The sequence below is a fragment of the Tachyglossus aculeatus genome, chromosome 4 (assembly GCF_015852505.1).
Source record: "Tachyglossus aculeatus isolate mTacAcu1 chromosome 4, mTacAcu1.pri, whole genome shotgun sequence".
Taxonomy (NCBI): Eukaryota; Metazoa; Chordata; class Mammalia; order Monotremata; family Tachyglossidae; genus Tachyglossus; species Tachyglossus aculeatus.
Window position 1 is genome coordinate 126,160,971 of NC_052069.1, and position 19,258 is coordinate 126,180,228.

A 19,258-nucleotide genomic window follows, 5' to 3' on the forward strand; every position below is an offset into this window, starting at 1 on the left:
TCTATTTATTTAATAGAATTATCTATTTATTATTATATTATTTATTCACAATAACTTATAATTTCTTTTATATTTCTTTTTAATTTATAATATATCCTATTATTTAGGATTATAAGCGCTTCGCCAATACCGTTTAAGAAGAAAAAGAGGGGACGGGGAAGGGGAAGGGAGAAGGATGATTCTATTTATTCAATAGAAATATTTATTTATTATTATATTGTTTATTCAAAATTAAAATTTATTTTATATTTATTTTTAATATATATGATATTATTTATGATTATAAAATTATTTATTTAATATCTAATAGAATCCATAAAGATTCTATTTATTTTGTCAGTACGTTTGGTTTTGTTCTCCGTCTCCCCCTTTTAGGCTGTGAGCCCGCTGTTGGGGCTTCAATTTGTCCTTCCAAGCGCTTAGTACAGTGCTCTGCACCTCATCATCATCATCATCGATCGTATTTATTGAGCGCTTACAGCGCTCAATAAATACGATCGATGATGATGACGTGAAGCTTGAGGAGAGCGCTTCGGCCCACCCCGCCTCCCTCCCACTTCCGGGGAGCCGCCGACGTCACTTCCGGCGGCGCGCCTCACGCCCGAGCGAGGACGCCCGCGACGTCAGCCAGAGGGGACGGGGCGCGCGCCTGCGCGCGCGCCTTCTCCCTCTCCCCCCCCTCCCCGCCCCACGCTATTCACCTTCGCGTGACTGGCGTGCGCGCCCCCGCGGGCCTTGCGCGCGCGCCCCCGCGTGCGTGAGGGCGGGGGGGCGGGAGAGGGAGCCAATCGGAGAGGCCGGCGCGTGGGGGGAGGGGGGGGCTGCGTCCTTCCGCCCCGCCCACTGCCGGCGGCGCCCTCAGGGAACCGTCCGGGGAGGAGGGCGACGACGACGACGACGACCAGGAGGAGGAAGAGGAGGAGGAGGAGGAAGAAGAGCCGCCGCCGCCGCCGCAGCAGCAGCAACAGGAAGGGACCAGCCGGGAGAGCCTGCGTGCGACCGGATTAGCCTCCTCAGAAGCGCCGCCATCCCCCCCCGGGGGCTGTGAGGGGATCGGTCAGGCCGCGCCTCAGCCGCCGCCGCCGCCGCCGCCGCCGCCGCGCACCATGGACTGAGGCGAACGAAGGAGGAGGAGGAGGCGCCGCTTCCGCGTCTCCCCCTGGGCGGAGGCCTCGGGCCGAAGCGCTCCCCACCTCAACCTCCCCCGGGCGGAGGCCGATGGAGTCGGCGTGAGCCGAGGGCGGAGGGCCGATCCCGCCCGCCGGCCGATCCCGATGCCGAGCGGCTCGGACAGCGGCGCGCTGGGGGGAGGCGGGGGCCTCAGCTGGGCCGAGAAGAAGCTGGAGGAGCGCCGCAAGCGGAGGCGGTTCCTGTCCCCGCAGCAGCCGCCGCTGCTGCTGCCGCTGCTGCAGCCGCAGCTCCTGCAGGCCCCCGGGGCGGGGGGCCCCCACCCGCCGCCGCCGCCCCCGCCGCCGCCGCCGCTGCTGTTCCTCACGGCCCCCGGCACGGCCGCCGCCGCCGCCGCCGCCGCCGCCGCCGCCGCCGCCGCCGCCTCCTCCTCCTCCTGCTGCTTCGGCGCCGGGCCCCCCCCGCTGGAGGGGAAACGGCTGTCCAGGGGGAAGAGGCGGGCGGGCGGCCGGCAGAAGCGGCGCCGCGGGGCCCGCGCCGGGCAGGAGGCCGACAAAGCGCCGGCCCTTCTCGCTGCTGCCGCCGCTCCCGCCGCCGCCGCCCCCGCCGCCGCCGCTCCCGCCGCCCCCGCCCCCTCCGCCGCCGCCGCCGCCGCCGTCGTCGAAGCAGCAGCAGCAGCAGCAGCAGCAGCGGCGGCAGGCCGGAGGCGGGGGCGGCGGGAGCGGCGGAGGGGGCGGCGGCGGCGGCGGCGGCGGCGGGGGCTCCGGGGCCGGCGGCGGGGGCGGCGGGGGGCGGCGGCGGCGGGCTGAGCCCCCCGGGCGGGTACGAGGCGGCCTCCTCCTCCTCCTCCCCCCCGCCCGAACCGGGGTCCGGGTCCGGGTCCGGGTCCTGGCCCGGCGCGGGGAGCCCGGCCTCGTCGTCGGGCGGCCCGCGGCGCGGGGACGGGGCGGAGCGGCGGGCGCGCCGGGACCACCGCGGCAACGGCGGGCGCGGCAAGGACCGACACCGCGACCACCGCCGCCGGGACGCCCAGCGCGGGGCCGCGGACCCCGCCAAGGCCCGCGCCCGGCGCCCGACCGCCGACGCCGACGACCGCAGCTCGTCCTCCAGGACCAACGGCGGGGGCCGCAGAAAGAGCGCCTCGGCCGGGGGCGGCAGCGGCGGCGGCGGCGGCGGCGGGAGCCGCAAGGACCGGGACCCCAAGCCCCGCCGCAGCCGGACTAAGTCGTCGGCCAAGGAGCCGCCGGCCGCCTACAAGGAGCCGCCCAAGGCCTACCGGGACGAGAAGCCCGAGCCCAAGGCCTACCGGCGGCGCCAGCAGCCGTCGCAGCCGACCACGTCGTCGTCCTCGTCCTCCTCCCAGCCGCCGCGGAGGTCCCTCAGCCCGCCCGGCGCCCGCGACGACAGCCCCGGCCCGCACCGACCCGCGCAGGGCTCCAGGAGCCGCAAGTCGCCCGGCTCCCCGCCCGGAGGCGGAGGCGGCGGGGGCTCCGGGGCCAGCCCCTACTCCCGGAGGCCCCGCTCCCCGAGCCCCTACAGCCGCCGCCGCTCGCCCAGCTACAGCCGACACAGCTCCTACGAGCGCGGCGGCGGCGGCGGCGGAGACACCTCCCCCGGGCCCTACGGCGGCGGCGGCAGCAGCTGGCGACGCTCCCGCAGCCCCTACAGCCCCGGGCCCAGGTCAGTGCGGGGGGCGGGGGGCCGGGGAGGGCGCCCCCGGGGTCGTCCGCCCCTCTCACCGGCCCACCGGGTGGGACCGAGGGAGGGAGGACCCGGGTCGAAGCCCCATCTGCCAGGCGAGGGAACCGAGGGCCCCAGAAGTCGAGGGACTCTCCCAAGGTCACGCCGCGGGCAGGCGGCCGAGGGAGCCGGGACCCAGGCCCTAAAGACACCCCACCCCGGACCCTGGCCACGCAGGGCGGGATGAGCCTCGAGTCCAGCCGTCAGACGGAGGGCCGGGCGTCCGAGCCTAGGGGACCCCCCAGCCCCGGCCGGCCGGTCACCGGCCCGGGGGTGACCTTTCAGAGGTCCGCGTCGCCCGGCAAACCCACCTTAGTTCTTCACGCCTCCCGAGCCGGGGCGCGCCCCAAGACTCACAGCTGACGATAAAATCGCCACTAAGGAACCCCGGCCCTCCCATCCGAGTAACCCTCCAAAGAGGGGACCGTTCGTTGAGCCTCATTGGGGCCCCAGATCCGCCCTTGCCCGCCAAAGTCGTGATCCCGATTTAGAACGGGCTGGTTGCTCTCCTGGAGTTGGGTTCCTTTTTCTCTGAACTTCGCAAACCCTCCGCCGCCCCCGCCCCCCGCAAGCCCCCGGGAGATCGGAATCCTAGCGTTAAACGGGTCGCGGCGCTCGGCGGGATCACCAAACCGAGTCTTGACTCGGCACGCTGGCGCACGACTCGGGGCCCGGACGGATTCGGTAAGTGTCTTTTCGTTTCTCGGCGGACCGGTCTCAGTGAAAGCGTAGAAGGTTCCCGTTACCTCTCCTTCCACTTCTCTTAAAGTTACCATCTGTTACTCGTGTTCGGTATCCGTCGCGACTCGTCAAGAAAGCGGCGGGAGTTAGCGTCTGTTCAGAACCAGTTCTCCCGTGCTGCGTGATTTTGCTCGGCTTCTGGGCGGTCGGGGATGTTCTGGTAACGCGTGCGTGCGTCCGTCCGTCTGGATCGTTTTAGGGTTTGGGTAGCGAGGGCGTTACTCTGATAGAACGCTACACGACGTTCTACGGATCCCTAGCTTCTGCTCAGCGCAGATTGCAGGCGGGGCACCCAATGTACCAGGATTCCTGATCCCAGCTAGATGGTCAACGCCTTGAGGGCGGTGGAGGCGGCCTCGTCGATTCCAAATTGGAGCAAGTAGAGTAGATAGTCAGTGGCATTTTCCGAGCACTTACTATTCCAAGTTCTTGGGGGCGAACACCACAGCGCAGGTTGCAGGCCCGTTCCCTGCCCGTAGTGAGGGTGGAGCGTGCTCGGGTGTGCCCTGATGTCCTGGCGCGAACTAGTGTGAGCTCCTCGAGGATAGGAAACCCGTCTACCAACTCGGCTGCGTTGTGCTCTCCCTAGTGTTTCGCACCCAGAAAGTGCTCAACAAGTAGCATATGCTGACGGTGAAGAGCGCCGCGGGGGCTGGGATACTGAAGCGCGTCTGCCGCGGGAAGGCCAAAGTGGCCGTTGGGGGTCTGTCAAGGAGGGAGATTGTCGCTGAAGAAACCGCGGCGTGCCCGCGGGCGGTATTGGGCAAGGCGGGTGCGCTTCTTCGAGGGTTCTCCTTAGCGCGAGCTTCTGAAAGGATACCACGTTCATTGAGCAACCGCTGAAGGTTTTTTGGGGGGGCGGGAGGGAGGGGAATTGTTAAGGGCTTACCGTGTGCCAAGCGCTGGGGTCGTTACAGGGTAATCGGGTTGTCCCACATGGGGCTCAGGGTCTTTAAACCCCATTTTACAGATGAGGTAACTGAGACCCAGAGAAGTTAAGCGACTTGCCCAACTTTGGCTGGGGAAATTAGCGGGTGTCCGGCTGAACCGGGAGTTTCTTAGTAATAAACAGGGTAGCCCGTTTGAGATTCTCTTTCCTGTCAGCTGGAGTCTGAGAGAATCTTCAGTGACTTGGGTCTGAGGAAAATATTTCTGGAAACTTGCTGTCTTACTATCCTATGGGAGTTGGATGCAATATTAAGGTTTTATTTTTTTTGTTCTGATAAATATTTGTTCAAGGCGAGTGTTTAAAGAGCAAATTGTGTTTTCAAAAGGTGCCAAGGATGTTAAGAGGAAATATATGTGGGCATAAATATAACTAGAGAGACCTGGGTTCTAATCCGCAGCAGTCAAGTGGCGGAGCGGGATTAGACCCACATCCTCTGACTCCCGAGCCTGGGCTCTTGCCGCTAAGCCACGCTGCTTCTCTTAGACTGGTAGACTCTGATCCGCCCCAGCACGTGGCGAGCAAGCAGCGTGGTTTGGTGGACAGAGCCGGGGCCCGGAAGCCAGAAGGCCCTGGGTCCTAATCCCGGCTCCGCCGTTAGTCTGCCGCGTGACCTTGGGCCGGTCCCCGGCCTTCTCTGGGTCTCAGTTCCCTCATCTGTAACGTGGGGATTCCGACTGGGAGCCCTGTGCGGGACCCGGTCTGTGTCCGACCCGAGTAACTTTCCTCCGGGTCAGCGCTCGGTAACGGTGGCTGGAACATAGGCAGCACCTAACAAGGACCGTTTAAAAAAAAAAAACACGCTCGAGTCAGAGAACCTCCGTCGCATGACCCCAGCCTGTTGCGGCGGAACGGGGTCCCCAAATTGATGTGAGCAAATGGGATGGAGGAGGAAGCGGTCGTGCGTGCGATCGAGGGGTGAATGGCGAAGCCGCCCCCGGACTGTAGAGTAGGTTAGTCTTCCTAGGTTCTTGCAACTTGGGCTTCCAGTCCGGTATCAGTCGTGGAGAGATGGGAAGCGGCCCGGTAGCGGCGGACCTAATTTAGGAATTTGCATCCACATCATCCATGGTATTCACTGTGCGCTTACTGCGTACAGATCCCTATTTTAAGCGCTCATACGGTACAGCAGAGTCGGTCGACTCGTTCCCTGCCCACAACCAGTTTCCAGTCTAGAGGGGGACAATCTAGAGTCAATCTGTCCATCAATCAGTGATGTTTATTGCACGCGGACTGTGTGCGGAGTACTGTGCTAAACCGCTTGGGAGAGGACACTTGAGAGAGTTGGCAGACACGTTCCCTACCCAAAACGAGCTGACTGTCTAGGATCCGAAAAGCGGCAGTCAGGCTGGTATTGTTCCTCCACCGAGCCCCACCCATTAATTCCCATTTCAGAGCGCCGCTTCTCGTAATGCCGCGGTCTTCGGGAATATCGCCCCACGTTGTAGGGGAAACCCCCGTGCTAACCCGGCTAGGGACGTACCATAACCTAGCAGTTTCATCGCATGTTGAGAGGCCCCGAGTTGCGCCTGCGTTCTAAAGGTCAGGGCGGAGGTTTGTGTCCTTAGGCTGACCCGGGTTACCTCCGCTCGACTGTAGGTTCCTTGAGGACAGAGGTCCTGTCGACCAAATCTGTTGTATTGTCCCCCTCCCAGGCACCAAATACCACACTCGGGGCGTACTAGGCAGCGCTCAACAGGTACCACTGATTGACTGATGTCCAAGTGAGCAGATGGCTCCCACCCTCTCTCCTTTTTCTTCACCTTTCCCTACCGCTCCCCGAGATAAATGCCTTCAGGATCTCCTCCCCCTTCCCCCTCCCTTCCCAGACCAGAGAGGAGAATATGAGCAAAAGTCAGTTCCCCCATAATGGGTTTCCCCGTTGCGGACAGAACTCCTCCACTGGGGAGCTTGGGGACGTCCTTCTCTGCCTTTAGGATGCCAGGTCAGAAGAGGACCTGGCTTCCGATGCCGGCTCCTCCCCTCGGCTGCCGTGCGGCCTTGGGAGAGTCACTTCACCTCTCTGACTCGTCCGTCCGGTAGGGATTGAATCCTGCTTCCTCCTGCTCAGACTGTGAGCCCCAGGTGGGACAGGGCCCGGAGTTCAGGGCCTGGCACCTAGTAGGGGCGTAACGAGTGCCACGATTACGGCGCCGACCCCTGCATCCTCAGAGAACCTCGGGTTCCGGGGTAGGGGGGCAACAGGGAGAGCGGAAGCGGGGTTGGGGGGCGGTGGGTACCCCACCTGGCTCCACCAGTTTCCTTAGCAACGTGGTCTAGCGGGTAGAGCCTGGGCCCGGGAGTCGGAAGGACCTGGGTTCTAAATCCGGCTCCGCCGCTTGTCTGCTGTGTGACCTTGGGTGAGTTGGTTCGCTTCTCCGGGACTCGGTTTTCTCGTCTGTAAGATGGGGACAGAGACCGAGAGACCCACGCGGGGCAGGAACCGCGTCCGACTTGATTACCTCGTATCTACTCCAGCGCTCAGACCAGTGCCTGTCGCGTAGTAAGCGCTTAACAAATAACATTAAAAGGAAAAAAAAAATGGGTCTTAGAGTTGTTTTCCGGGGTGTGGCCCCGGAGAAGGCCGAAGCCTTGTTTCGGTATGAATAAGGACATTTTAGGCCCAATAGCAACCTGCTCCAATTGTTTCTGCACAAAACTGCCCCAGAGACCTGAAGTTTGTAAAAAAAAAAAAAAAAAGTAGGTTGAAGGGCGTGGGACAACCCACGGTACGTTCCTGATTGAAAGGTGTATTTCGGGGTTCGTGGGGTCTCTGTAAGTCTTTGTTCGGGAACTTCGCAAGGCACGTGTGTCCGGAACATAACCGCTCTGTGTTTAGCCTCCTCGCTAGTATTGCGTAAGCATACAAATCGTGCCATTCTGGGTCAGACCAATTATCCCTCCAGCCCAGTGTTCTGTTTCTGACAGTAGCCCCAAAGGATGGTTGGGGGAAACAGGATGATTGATTGCCCTTCTACTTTCGATACCGTGGTTTTCTTAAAGCCACCATTTTGTTGAAGATTTTTTGGGTTTTTTGTCTCCTCGATCGTCAGCAAGGGTCTCAAACAAACAAACAAACAAAAACATTGTTTTGCCACACGGGTGATCCGCGGTGTGTCCACACGTAAGCAGCTCTGTTTGCCATGTCTTGGGGAGAATATTAAAGAGCTAGAGAAGCTATAATGAAAGGCAAGCAAAATGGCCAAGGGGTGATGGCCAGGGGGGCTCCGGGGGGTGGGAGGGGGGCCATGCAGCTGCTTCCTACGGGAATAGATGCACCAGATTAGTATTCTTCAGTCCCGCAAAGGGACCTAAAGCCACCGAGGGAAGAACCCGAGATTGTTCTTTCATTCATTGTCGTATTTATTGAGCGCTTACTACGTGCAGAGCACTGTACTAAGCGCCTGGGAAGTACAAATCGTCAACATACAGAGACGGTCCCTACCCAACAGTGGGCTCACTGAATCCCACACCTCCAGGAGGAAGGGACACCTGTGAAGCTGGAGGGTTGCCGGCTCAAAAAGAAGAGAAAGAGAAATGTTTTCACTCGGTGGTTTTGTAAACATGGGATTTGTTGTCCCAGGAAATTGTGGGGGCAGAAAATAGCATCATCATCATCGTCAGTGGTATTGTATAATGTCGTAATAATTATAGGCTGTGTGTTATAATGGTATTGAGTGCGTACTGCGCGCTGGGGTAGTTGCCATCAGATCCAGTCCCTGTCCCTTGCAGGGCTCCCAGTCTAAGGGGGGAGGAGACCAAGAAAGTTGGCCGAAAACCCGAGAGTCAGCAGTCAACTCTTTCCAACGGGTCTCCCGAGCTAGGGATAAAGAAGAAGCCCAGAGAAGGCAAAGGTAAGGAATGCGAGGGTAGGAAGCTATTCTCGGTTCAAGAAAGTTGGAAATTCGTTGTCCATTTTTAAGAAGTGAGTCCTTCGTGCATCATTAACATAGCAGCCAGAGGATGACGTCTGCCGCCTCTGCTTTTTACCTGCCCTGCTGAAGGGCCTGGGCCTGTCCTGATAAAGGAAATCAGACAGTAATAATAACTGTGGCAGTTAAGCGCTTGACTATGGGCCTTGCACTGTACTAGGCACTGGCTAGTGCCTATTATTTATTTATTATTTATTTATTTTACTTGTACATATCTATTCTATTTGTTTTATTTTGTTAGTATGTTTGGTTTTGTTCTCTGTCTCCCCCTTTTAGACTGTGAGCCCACTGTTGGGTAGGGACTGTCTCTATATATTGCCAACTTGTACTTCCCAAGCGCTTAGTACAGTGCTCTGCACACAGTAAGCGCTCAGTAAATACGATTGATTGATTGGCGCAGAGAAAGATAAGCAGATCGGACACAGGCCCCGTCCCACGAGACTCACCGTCCAAAGCAGTCTTCTAGACTGTGAGCCCACTGTTGGGTAGAGACCGTCTCTATATGTTGCCAACTGGTACTTCCCAAGCGCTTAGTACAGTGCTCTGCACACAGTGAGCGCTCAATAAATACTATTGAATGAAAGTAGGAGGGAGCGCAAGAATCGACAGCCCAAAGTGTCAAAATCAGTAGTTCCCATCAGAACACTTTATTGGGATGTTGGCAAGAGAGAGCAGTTCCACTCTAGGCTTTGGTAGTCAACTCTGAGGAGCAGTGATGCCTCAGTAGAAAGAGCATGGACCTGGGAATCAGGGGACCCGAGTTCTAATTCGAGGTTTGCCACTTGCCCGCTGTGCCACATTAGGCGAGTCACTTAACCTTTCTGCACCTCAGGATCCTCACCTGTACAAGTGGGGATTCAGGATAGAGCACCAACCTGGGAAGTCAGAAGGTCATGGGTTCTAATCCCTGCTCCGCCACTTCTCTGCTGTGTGACCTCGGGCAAGTCACCTCACTTCTCTGGGCCCGAGTTCCCTCATCTGTAAAATGGGGATAAAGGCTCTAAGCCTCATGTGGGACAGAGACTGTGTCCAGCCTGATTCGCTTGGATCCACCCCAGCACTTAGTACAGTGCCTGGCACATAGTGAGCACTTAAATGCCAAAGTTAATGAACTCCTGTTCTCCCTCCCCCTTAGACTGTGAGCCCCATGTGGGACAGGGACTGTGTCCTATCTGATTATTTCGCATCTGCCCCCACGTTTAGTACAGTAGTTGGCATATAGTAAGCACTCACGCATATCACTTTTTACTAGCTGAAGATTAGACTTGTACTTCCCAAGCGCTTAGTACAGTGCTCTGCACACAGTAAGCGCTCAAATACGATTGAATGAATGAATGAACCCCATTTTACAGGTGGGGAAGCTGAGGCACCGAGAAGGCAAGCGATTTGCCCAAGGTCACACAGTGGGCAGGTGGTGGAGCTGGGATTAGAACCCAGGCCTCTGCCTCCCAGTCCGGTGCCACTTTCCACCAGGCTCCGCTGCCGCTGAGGTTGTTCAAGAGGCATCTGGTGAAATTAATGATGGGGGTAGGACTGCAGTAGGTTGAGAGGGATTGTTAGGGGTGTTGGGAGGAAGAGGCACCTGGCGCTCAGCTACTGGGCTATTAGAGGAGAGGTCAGGGCAACATGGCCTTCTAAGCATTGGTTCTCGCCACGGGGATAGGGGATGGGGTGGCATCTCTTCCATTCCGGTTAGGTTTTAAGAGATAATAGACCCCGGAGTGGACCCCTCTAGAGCCTCCGTGATGGTGGCCGAACGGTCCCCGGTTATCGTCCCGATAAAATGGTTGCCCACTAGCAAGATGTCCTGGAGGTCAGGCCTCTCGGAAACGGTAACGGCCCCGGGCTCTTTAGGGCCCACGGAGGTGCTAATTTGTAGAGACTCACAGAGCTTTGAAATTGGGTAAAAATTAGTGGCTGGATTAAAGGGAACTATCGTAAATCTGTGGTTAAGTATTTCGGTCGAGTGAAGTCAGTTGGAATAATTTTTTCCAGTGTCAATGATTGGCTGCTAAAATGTCTGGTTGCAGACAGTATTCCCACCGAAAAGGAAACCTAGCCGATAGGATTTTATAAAGATGTTTCTCTAACTGTTGAGAAACTCCTCCCCACTGGCTTTTAAGCAGTCAGTCCCCTTGCCCCCTCCTACCTCACCACACTACTCTCCTACTACAATCCAGCCCACACACTTCACTCCTCTAATGCCATCCTTCTCACTGTACCTCGATCTTGTCTACCTTGTCTGCGACCTCTCGCCCACGTCCGGCCTCAATCCCCTTGCCCCCTCCTACCTCACCTCGCTACTCTCCTACTACAACCCAGCCCACACACTTCACTTCTCTAATACCATCCTTCTCACTGTATCTCGATCTTGTCTACCTTGTCTGCGACCTCTCGCCCACGTCCGGCCTCAATCCCCTTGCCCCCTCCTACCTCACCACACTACTCTCCTACTACAACCCAGCCCACACACTTCACTTCTCTAATACCATCCTTCTCACTGTATCTCGATCTTGTCTACCTTGTCTGCGACCTCTCGCCCACGTCCTGCCTGTGGCCTGGCATGCCCTCCCTCCTCATAGCCGACAGACAATTAGTCTCTCTGCGCACCCCACCCCGCCCCAAAGCCTTTCTGAAGGCACGTCTCCTCCAAGAGTTCCTTCTCTGACTTAAGCCCTCTTTTCCCTTTCTTCATTTTCTTCAACCCCTTCTGCGTTACCCTGTCTCCCTTTATTCATTCTCTCCCCCCCCCCTCCAGCCCCACAGCAGTTTCATACAGATCTGTAATTTTATTTCTTTTAATGTCGGTCCATCCCCCTCCCCCAGACTACAAGCTTGTCCTGAGCAGGGAATGTGTCTGGTTTTTTTTTGTTTTTTTTTTTAATGGCATTTATTAAGTGCTTACTATGTGCAAAACACTGTTCTAAGCGCTGGAGGGATACAAGGTGATCAGGTTGTCCCACGGGGGGCTCACAGTCAATTCCCATTTTACAGACGAGGGAACTGAGGCACAGAGAAGTTAAGTGACTTGCCCAAAGTCACACAGCTGACAGTTGGCAGAGCCGGGATTTGAACCCATGACCACTGACTCCAATGCCTGGGCTCTTTTCCACTGAGCCACGCTGCTTCTCCATTATATTATATCATATATTGTTATATTAGAGTCTCCCAAGCGCTTAGTACACGGTTCTGGACACAGTAAGCGCTCAATAAATACGATTGACTGACATGACTGCCCAGACGTGGAACCGAATGACGTGACCCCTATTCCCGCACCTACAGCAAAAACCTTTGGCCACCTTTTTCTGCGGCCTTGACCTCGTTATCTAGCTCTGTCCATCTCAGCCTTCGTTACTTAGCTCATCGTGGTAAGGAATGGGTCTGCCAACTCGGTTGTGTTGTCCTCTCCCAGGCGCTTGGTACAGTGCCCTGCACACAGTCAGTGCTCAGTAAAGACCATTGATTGGTTGATAATTGAAGAACGGTTCCAACCTCTAGGCTGTAATCTCATTGTGGCCGGGGAACGTGTGTCATTGTTCATGTACTCTCCCAAGCACTTAGCACAGTGCTCTGTGCTCAGTAAGCGCTCAGTAAATGTGATTGACCCAACTACTTGTAATTCAGTGCTAAGGAAACTGACAGGTAGCGAGGCAGTAGGTCTCAAAAGTAGCGAGAGAGTGAGACAGGCCTCCCTATCACCAGCACCATTCATTCAATCGTATTTATTGAGCACTTACTGTGTGCAGAGCACTGTACTGAGTGCATGGGAGAATACAGTGCCACAGAATTAGCGGACGCGTTCCTTGTCCTTAACAAGTTTCCAAGTCCAGGGGCCGGGGGGTGGGGGTGGGGGTGGAGGGGGAGGCTCATCCCGTAGGACTGAAAAGGAGTGAATCCTCTGGAAGTGGCGAGAATGATTCAGGGATTCTGCAAACTCACCGTTCTGGAGGCAGCTCATCCTAAGGCTTTCTCCCCCTTCTAGGACTGTGAACCCGTTGTTGGGTAGTGATTGCCTCTGTCTGTTGCCGAATTGTCCTTTCCAAGCACTTAGTACGGTGCTCCGCACACAGTAAGCGCTGGGGAAATAGGATCGAATGAATGAAGGCAGCCAGCTTCTTTAGGCAACGTGGGGAAGGGAAATGATTGAGTGGAGGATGCCCAGATAGACCCTTTCTGGAGGGGAAATGGGGCACAGATAAACCTGGAGGGAAAAGGTATAGGTCCAAAGCCACAGTTAAGCCTATTTCCAAATTGTGGATTCAGCAGCGATCAAGTGGGAGACAAGTGCAGAAAAGCGACCAACCTCAAGAGAGGCAAGCTGGGCAAAGCTTGTTCTCCAGTTCGCAGAGAAGTTTGGGAAGGTGGAGTGCATTCAGATAGCAGCTGGACCTGGGTGTCGGAGGACTTGGGTTCGAATCCCCCATCTGCCGGTTCCCTCCTGTGTGACCTTGAACGAGTCGCTTAATTTTTCTCACCTCAGTTTCCTCTTCTGTAAAATTAAATTAAATCCCCGTTCTCCCACGTCCTTAGACTGCGAGGCCAATGTGGGCCAAGAACTGTGTCTGACCTGATTATCTTGTATCTGCCCCAGAACTTAAAACAGTGCTTAACAAATACCATAACAATAATAGCAGCAGGTGTTGCAAGTAGCGAATGTCTCATCTGCAAAGGACTATGGTCACATGGCCACAGTAGAATGGAATGTCATTTGCACAAAGGTCTTTCCCACTGGACAGGACAGTAAGCTCTTTGTGAGCAGGGAATTTACCTACCAACTCCGTTGTCAGGAGCCCTCCTCAGTGCTTAGACCAGTGCTCTGCACTTGGTAAGTGCTCAACAACTAGCATTGGTTAATTCAACACCCCTTCCGTAGGGAGAATCTCTCTGTTAATGGGTAAACAGAAATGGTTTAACACAAATTAAAATTTCAGAACCGTTCCATCAGGGCTCAAGCGGTTATGCACCTCTCTTTTTCTCAGTTAAGGAAAAACTGAGAAAGCAGGGGCAATTCTATGCCCAGTGAGCAGGAGTGAGCAGCAGGAGGTAGAAAAGAATGGAAATGAGATGCGAAACAGACAGTTTGTGACCACATGCACAAACACACACACACACACACACACACACACACACACACACACACACACGCGCTGAAGCAGCCAGCAGTGGATCTTGGGTTGCCCTAGCGAAGTAAGCTAACTGGTTGTGGTCCACGTCTCAGGGAGCCTGCCCTAGCCTTCCCAGAGCAACAGAGGTAATGCATTCGGAAGAAGAAAGGAACTTGAGAAAGATCATGCCAAAAGCGCGTTGTGGACAGGGAGCGCATCTGCTTACTCAGTTGTAGCGTACTCTCCCATGTGTTTAGTGCAGTGCTCCGCAGATACCATCGAAGATGATGAATTAGCAGCTTGCCATTTTAGTCGCTGACGAAGTGAAGTCCCAAGAGTGTCCCATTGGCTGGCCACCAAATGCAAGCAGTCATTTTGTACAGCTCACAGAGGCTTGACTTCAAATATAAATGGCTTGTATTTCATGTGCACTGATCATCATCATCCCCAGTGGTATTTGTTGAGTGCTTACTTGTGTGCAGAGCACTGTACTAAGCTCTAGGGAGAGCACAATACGACAGAGGTGGTAAGTTCCCAGCCTACCAGGTGCTGGGGCAAACATCTGGGTTTCTCAGTCAGTTGTACTTATTGAGCGCTTACCGTGCACAGAGCACTGCACTAAGCATTTGGGAGAGTATAACAGGTACATTTCCTGACCACAGCGAGCTCACCGTCTAGCCGGGGGACAGACATTAATATGAATGTGTAAAATTGCAGCTAAGTACCTATCTGTGCAGTTGCTTTTGACTAGATGTGTTAGGGGAAATAACCCTTTCCCTATAATCTGTACTCTACAGGATCTCTGAAAACCCCTTAGTGACCTCAGGCTGTGCAGTGAAGCAGTCTGAGTCCAGTGGCGTTTATAGAACCGGGCTCGAGATCACTTCCTTCCTTTCACTGGCCCCATCGGCATTTATAAATAGAGCTGGAAAATTGTTTGCAAGGGTTATTTCTTCATGCAAACTCTGGCACAACTTACAATGAGTGTGTGTTTTCCCGAAGAACTGTACAGCAAATAAGTCGTATCAGGATAAAAACTACATTGAAAATAGTTGAAGATTTAGTAAAATCAGATGAAAAAGAGGTAGTGAAAGGAATTGAATGATGAACGTGACAGGTGAGTTGGTTTGGCTGAGGGCAGTGACAGAGAATTCTCTAGGGCACCAGGGAAGTCAAACGACCAGTATATTTCTAGTCCTCTGTCAGGACAAAAAATAAATTTCAAAACGAAGGAGGAAGCAGTCATGCGCACTTAGTTTGCAGTTAAAATTTTGACTTCCTGCCTGACACTTGGAGGAAAAGTATTTAAATCTGTTCAGGCAATAAAATTAACATCTCCAGAGGGGTCTGAGTCTTCTTTCATGCTCCCAGTATTTCTGATTATTGAAAGGTGACCTGTAGTGTTTCTCTCTCTTCATTGAACTACACATTTTTCAGTGGCTGCTTGGAGGAAAACCTTTGGAATAGGACTAAAGTGACAGATGGGATATGTGTTTAAATTGTTTGACAACCTTTTTGACTATTATCTCCGGTATTCAAAAGATATTGAGGAAAATAATGATGTTGAATTCAATTATTAGTTGAGGGATGAGGTGAATCTTGTATCAGGATGGAATTTTGCCAGTGAGATGTGGACGGAAAATTTCACTGACCGAAGAACAACCAAAACTCTTTGAAAGGTCGCTCTGCGTCTTAGAGCCAATTCTCTAATCGTAGTTCTTGGTTCAAAAGGAATAGGACGTGCCGCTCTTTGTCGATTTTTTTAGTATGGTGCTTTAGCTGTAAATACTACTCCGCATGCCATTCGCAGCGCTCCTTATGACAAGTTTCATGTAATGCCAGTTCTTGGTGAATATGGCAGAAATTCAGGAAACTTCAGAGAAAGTGTTTGGGGTTCTTTTATCCAGTACTTGGAGAGTGAAATGCAAAATTTTTAGACTGTATTCACCAGGAAGGCATGTGACTAAATCAATCAGTGGTAGTTATTGAGCACTTACTATGTACCGAGGGCTGTACTAAGCCCTTGGAGGAGTACAGTACAACAGTTAGCATACATGTTCCCTGCCCACCACAAGCTTATAATCCACAGTCTAAATATTGAGCCCTTTTCTTATAATTTCAGTTATGTTAAGACATAAGCCCTCAACTTGACAACCCATGAGAAAACAACCGTGGATATCTCCTCCTGTGACCCAGAGCGTGGGACTAACTCAGCTCCCTCCCTGTGGTTGTGCTGGACCCCACGCAGCTCCACCAGCCAGTGGGGTACTGTCTGAACCTGGTAATAACCTGCCCTCGGTGATGGGTGATGGAGAAATAAGTGCACTGGGGAGGGAGGCCTTTACCGGCTGAGGGGGTAATACTAGCGAACCCAGGAGTGATAGTGAGAGGAGCTCCTCTTGTTGACACCCATCACCTAGCAGAAAGAGCCCAGCCCCAGGGGTCAGAGGACCTGGGTTCTAATCCCACCTCTGCCATTTGCCTGCCGCATGAGCGTGGGCAAGTCACTTCTCCATGCTTCTGTTTTCTTATCTGTAAAATGGGGATTCAGTACCTGCTCTCTCTCTAACTCAGACCATGAGCCCTGTGTGGGACAAGGGCTGCGTCCAATCTGATTATCATCTTGGGTCTTCTCCAGCACCTAGTACAGTGGCATGTAGTAAGCACTTAATAAATACCACAGTTATTATTGAAGCAGGCACAGGTCCTTCAGTTGTATTTATTGAGTGCTTACTGTGTGCAGAGCACTGTATTAAGCACTTGGGAGAGTACAGTACAACACGAAGCAGATACATTCCCTGCCCACAACAAATTGACAGTGTAGAGGAGAAGCAGATTTGATGGTCGTAATGGTCTTGAAAGGTATCTTTGCAACATTTTAAGATTTCAGGTAGAGTTTTGATAAACAATCAATCCTATTGAGCACCTACCTGGTGCAGAGCACTATACTAAGCGCTTGGGAGAGTGCAGTATGACCGAACAGTGTGGTGTAGTACGCTGACAGCCTTGAGGAGAAGCAGATTTGATGGTTGTAATGGTCTTGAAAGATACCTTTGCAACATTTTAAGATTCCAGGTAGAGTTTTGATAAACAATCAATCCTATTTCTTGAGTACCTACCTGGTGCAGAGCACTATACTAAGCGCTTAGGAGAGTGCAATATGACAGAACAGCGTGGTGTAGTGAAAGAACACGGAATTGGGAGTCAGAGGGCCTGGTCTCCAGTCCCGGCTCCCCCACATGTCTGCTGTCCGATCTTGGGCAAAATCACATAACTTTTCTGTGCCACAGTTACCTCATCTGTAAAATGGGGATTAAGACTGCGAGCTCCATGTGATGCATAGACTGTGTCCAACCTGATTAGCTTGTATCACCCCCAGTGCTTGGTACAGTGCCTGGCCCATAGTAAGCGCTTAAATACCATATTAAAAAAAGTTGGTGGGCATAAAGAGCTTAAAGTCAAAAAGGGGAGACAGAAATTAACAAATTAGAAATATAAGTACCGTGGGCCTGAGGGTGAGGTGAATAAAGGGTGCAAAGCTTAAGTGCAAGGGCAATACAGAAGGGCGAGAGAGTAGAGGAAATAGGGCTTAATCAGGGAAGGCATCTTGCAGGAGAGTTGTGATTGTAATAAGACTTTGGAGGTGGGGAGAGTGATGGTCAGTTGGTTATGATGGGGGAGGGAGTTCAGGCCAGAGGCGGGACGTGGGTGAGGAATCAGCGGTGAGGTAGATGAGATCGAGGTACAGTGAGTAGGTTGGCATCAGAGGAGCGGAGTCTGTGGGCTGCGTTGTAGTAGGAAAGTGGAGAGGTGAGATAAGAGTAAGCGCTCAAATACGATTGATGATGATGATGATAAGAGGAGGCAAGGTGATGGAGTGCTTTAAAACCAACAGTAAGCAGTTTCCAGTGGATATGGTGGTGGTCGAGCAACCACTTGAGGTTCTTGAGGAGCGGGGAAACTTGTACTGAAGCAGAGTGAAGTGTGGACTGGAGTGGGGAGAGACAGGAGGCAAGGGAGGTCAACGAGGAGGCTGATGCAGAAATCAAGGAGGGATAGGGTAAGTGCTTGGATTAATGTAGTAGCAGTTGGGGCGGAGTGGAAAGGGTGGATTTTAGCAATGCTGCAAAGGTTGAAGGGACAGGATTTGGTGGCAGATATGTGGGTTGAATAAGAGAGATGAGTTGAGATTAACCCCAAGGTTATGGGGCTTGGGAGACAGGAAGGATGGTGGTGCTATCCATGGTGATGGGAAAGTCCTGGGGTGGACAGGGTCTGTGTGGGAATGATGAGTTTTGGACACATCTGAGGTTTAGTTTCATTCAATACGACTGAATGAAAGGTGCCACTGGAAAAGCCTAGTTGAGATGTGCCGAAGGCAGGAGGAAATGCGGGACTCTAGGGAAGGAGAAAGATCAGGGCTAGTGAGTTAGCTTTGGGAATCATCCACGTAGAGAGATAGTAGTTGAAGCCATGGGAGTGAATGAGTTCTCCAAGGGAGTGGGTGCCGGTGAATAGAAGGGGACCCAGAACTGAGCCTTGAGGGACCCTCACGGTTAGGGGGTGCGAGGCAGAGAAGGAGTTTGTGAAAGAGACCGAGAATGAGCGGCCAGAGAGGTAGGAAGAGAACCAGGAGAGGATGGTGTCGGAGAAGCCAAGGCTGGATAATGTTTCCAGGAGAGGAGGGTGGCTGAGAGGTCAAAGAGGATTAGGTTGGAGTAGAGGCAGTTGGATTTAGCAAGAACTGGTTCATTGGTGACCTTTGAAAAGGTGGTTTCTGTAGAGCCAAGGGGACGGAAGCCAGATTGGAAGTCCGGGGACCACCTGGGTTCTAATCTCAGTTCTGCCACTTGGCTGCTGTGTGACTTTGGGCAATTTACTTAACTTCTCTGTGCTTCAGCTACCTCATCTGTTAAATAAACTCAACATGTCCAAGACTAAACTCCTTATCTTCCCTCCCAAACCCTGCCCTCTCCCTGACTTTCTCGTCACTGTTGACGGCACTACCATCCTTCCCGTCTCACAAGCCCGCAACCTTGGTGTCATCCTCGACTCCGCTCTCTCGTCCACCCCTCACATCCAATCCATCACCAAATCCTGCCGGTCTCACCTCTGCAACATCGCCAAGATCTGCCCTTTCCTCTCCATGCACACCGCTACCCTACTCTTTCAATCTCTCATCCTATCCCGACCGGATTACTGCATCAGCCTCCTCTCCGATCTCCCATCCTCCTGTCTCTCGCCACTTCAATCTATACTTCACACCGCTGCCCGGATCATCTTTGTGCAGAAATGCTCTGGGCATGTTTCTCCCCTCCTCAAAAATCTCCAGTGGCTACCAGTCAACCTACACATCAGGCAAAAACTCCTCACCCTGGGCTTCAAGGCTCTCCATCACCTCGCCCCCTCCTACCTCACCTCCCTTCTCTCCTTCTACAGCCCAGCCTGCACCCTCCGCTCCTGTGCCGCTAATCTCCTCACTGTACCTCATTCTCGCCTGTCCCGCCGTCGACCCCTGGCCCACATCCTCCCCCTGGCCTGGAATGCCCTCCCTCCGCACATCCGCCAAGCTAGCTCTCTTCCTCCCTTCAAAGCCCTACTGAGAGCTCACCTCCTCCAGGAGGCCTTCCCAGACTGAGCCCCCTTCTTCCTCTACCCCTACTCCC

The 19,258-nt window shown here is 54.0% G+C and overlaps 1 protein-coding gene across 1 annotated transcript in view; it reads left to right on the forward strand.

Annotated features, from left to right (window-relative positions):
• The first annotated feature begins 1,274 nt into the window (after positions 1-1,274).
• CDK13 (cyclin dependent kinase 13) overlaps positions 1,275-19,258 on the forward strand; it is a 92,671-nt gene continuing 74,687 nt past the window's right edge. The window contains exons 1-2 of the mRNA XM_038745694.1: positions 1,275-1,427; positions 1,958-2,808. Of these exons, the coding sequence (XP_038601622.1) occupies positions 1,275-1,427; positions 1,958-2,808 (1,004 nt within the window). The remainder of the gene's footprint in view (positions 1,428-1,957; positions 2,809-19,258) is intronic.